The following is a 2,512-nucleotide window of genomic DNA, read 5'->3' as shown; positions in this document are numbered from 1 at the left end:
GCTCACTGCAACCTCCACCTCCTGGGGTCAAACTATTGTCCTGCCTCAGCCTCCTGAGTACCTGGGACTATAGGCTTGCACCACTACGCCCAGCTAATTTTTTCTATTTTAGTAGAGATGGGGTTTCACCATGTTGGCCAGGCTGGTCTCGAACTCCTGAGTTCAGGAGATCTGCCCGCCTCGGCCTCCCAAAGTGCTGGAATTGCATGAGCTGGTTTCCTGTCCATCAAGCTGGTGGCTTCAGTGGCTGTGATCGCGTGGGTGTGGTGGCCGTAGCCACAGTATTTGGTGGCTTTTGATAATGGCCAGATGACAGAGGTATCTGGAGCAGAGGGGAGCAGGGGTCACAGCGACGGACAGTGGCCATGGTGATGGAGGCCGAGGTGATGGCCATCGTCCTGTGCGGAGGCCGCAGCCATGCATGGAGGGTGCCCCGTCTCACCTGGTGTCTCTGGCTTCAGCACTGGAGGAGCCGGTGCCCGATGACCGCTACCACGCCATCTACTTTGCAATGCTGCTGGCTGGCGTGGGCTTCCTGCTGCCGTACAACAGCTTCATCACGGACGTGGACTACCTGCATCACAAGTACCCAGGTGGGTCCTTCCACGGTCACCCCCGGCCACTCAGCATACTCCATCATGGCCTGGGGCCTCCCAGAAACCCCCGGTGGGGAGGGTCCTCCCCAGGTACCCATTTTATTCGGATCTTGGCTCCACTGTGAGCTGCTGAGTGACCTCAGGGCAGCCACTCACCCTCTCTGGGCAGCGAGCCGCTTCTGGGAGGTCGCATCTGGCAGGGGTCAGTGCAGAGGGTGGGGCCTCCCTCAGCACCTGCTGGCTCTGGCCCTCCACAGGGACCTCCATCGTGTTTGACATGAGCCTCACCTACATCTTGGTGGCGCTGGCAGCCGTGCTCCTGAACAACGTCCTGGTGGAGAGACTGACCCTGCACACCAGGATCACTGCAGGTGCGCTGGGCCCCGCCACGGGACGCCTACCTGTTGTGGCTCCCATGTGCCTGGCTGGTCATCCACTTGCCCAGTTTCCCTGAGCCTCACTCGCCTCGTCTGTAAAATGGGCACACTTCATAGGGCTGCCTGGGGTCTGGCCGTGGTGGGGCCTCTGTACCCCACCGCATGTCCCTGGGCCCCGCCCAAGCTCTTCCCCACACCCAGTGTGTTCTTCCTTTCCCATTCCTCCGCACGGTGTCATCCAGCTTCAAGGCCTGGCTCAAATGGCGCCTCCTCCGGGAAACCCTCCGGGTGCCCCTGTTAGACTTGTAAAGCATCCCTGGCCGTCCTTAAAGAGGAAGGGCAGAGAAAGCCTCTGACCGACTATGCAGGAGGGGCGAGGAGGAGGGGGACCCCCACCCAGTTGGCTCCACCGCTCCCCTCACTGGCCTCTCCCCCAACAGGCTACCTCTTAGCCTTGGGCCCTCTCCTTTTTATCAGCATCTGCGATGTGTGGCTGCAGCTCTTCTCTCGGGACCAGGCCTACGCCATCAACCTGGCCGCTGTGGGCACCGTGGCCTTTGGCTGCACAGGTAGGAACCGGGGCCCAGGGGTGAGGCCCTGAGTGCCCACTTCCCACCCTGTCCCACCCCAGCCCTGGTCTTCTGCTGGTGGCATGTGACATGATGGGAGCTGGGCTGGCTGGGTGCCAGGTGTGTGTCCACCTGCATGCCAACGTACACACCTGCACACCCAGGCACACTGGCTCACACCCACACGAGCCTGTGTATGCACAGTGTGTAGCCACAGAGACCCTGAGGCAGTCCCTGGTTTCCCTGGTATAAACAGGGCTTCAAAGACTGTTCTGCCTTTGTCACCATGTCACTGTTTCTCTTGGGCAATGGCTTTCAGTAGGGTCTGACTCTGTCACCCAGGCTGGAGTGCAGTGGCATGATCATAGATCACTGTAGCCTCAACCTCCTGGACTCAAGCTGGTGAGCCATCCTCCCACCTCAGCCTCCTGAGTAGCTAGGACCACAGGCACATGCCACCAAGCCTGGCTAGTTTTAAAAAATTGTTTGAAGAGACAGGGGTCTCTCTATATTGCCCGGGCTGGTCTTGAACTCTTAGCCCCAAACAGTCCTCCCATCTCGGTCTTCCAAAGTGCTGGTATTACAGGCACGCGCCATCGCGCCTGGCCTTACAAACTTTTGAAAGCTACTTTTTATTTTGCAAAAATTTCAAACCTAAAGAAAGCTTGCAAGAATGATACAGTGAAGTCTCACACGAGCACTCTCTCCCCCCTCCCTCCACCCCTCTCTCTCTGTATTTAAATTTCTCCCTAAGTATAGATAAATATAAAATACATATTTTCCCTTGTACCATTTGAGAGTTAGTTGTAGATGTCATCACCTTTCTTGGCCGGGCGCAGTGGCTCAAGCCTGTAATCCCAGCACTTTGGGAGGCCAAGATGGGCGGATCAGGAGGTCAGGAGATCGAGACCATCCTGGCTAATACGGTGAAACCCCGTCTCTATTAAAAAATACAAAAAACTAGCCAGGC

The 2,512-nt window shown here is 57.4% G+C and overlaps 1 protein-coding gene across 2 annotated transcripts in view; it reads left to right on the top strand.

Annotated features, from left to right (window-relative positions):
* The window catches only part of SLC29A4 (solute carrier family 29 (equilibrative nucleoside transporter), member 4), a 31,954-nt gene that overhangs the window by 17,441 nt on the left and 12,001 nt on the right, over positions 1 to 2,512 (top strand). The window contains exons 3-5 of one of the 2 annotated variants that reach the window (XM_011961683.1): positions 462 to 593; positions 854 to 967; positions 1,414 to 1,542. In XM_011961683.1, the coding sequence (XP_011817073.1) occupies positions 462 to 593; positions 854 to 967; positions 1,414 to 1,542 (375 nt within the window). The remainder of the gene's footprint in view (positions 1 to 461; positions 594 to 853; positions 968 to 1,413; positions 1,543 to 2,512) is intronic. The other variant, XM_011961684.1, reaches the window with a different exon arrangement.

This window comes from Colobus angolensis, unplaced genomic scaffold (genome assembly GCF_000951035.1).
Source record: "Colobus angolensis palliatus isolate OR3802 unplaced genomic scaffold, Cang.pa_1.0 Scaffold563, whole genome shotgun sequence".
Classification (NCBI taxonomy): Eukaryota; Metazoa; Chordata; class Mammalia; order Primates; family Cercopithecidae; genus Colobus; species Colobus angolensis.
The sequence above is the reverse complement of the archived record's forward strand: the minus strand, read 5'-3'. Positions and strand labels throughout refer to the sequence as shown.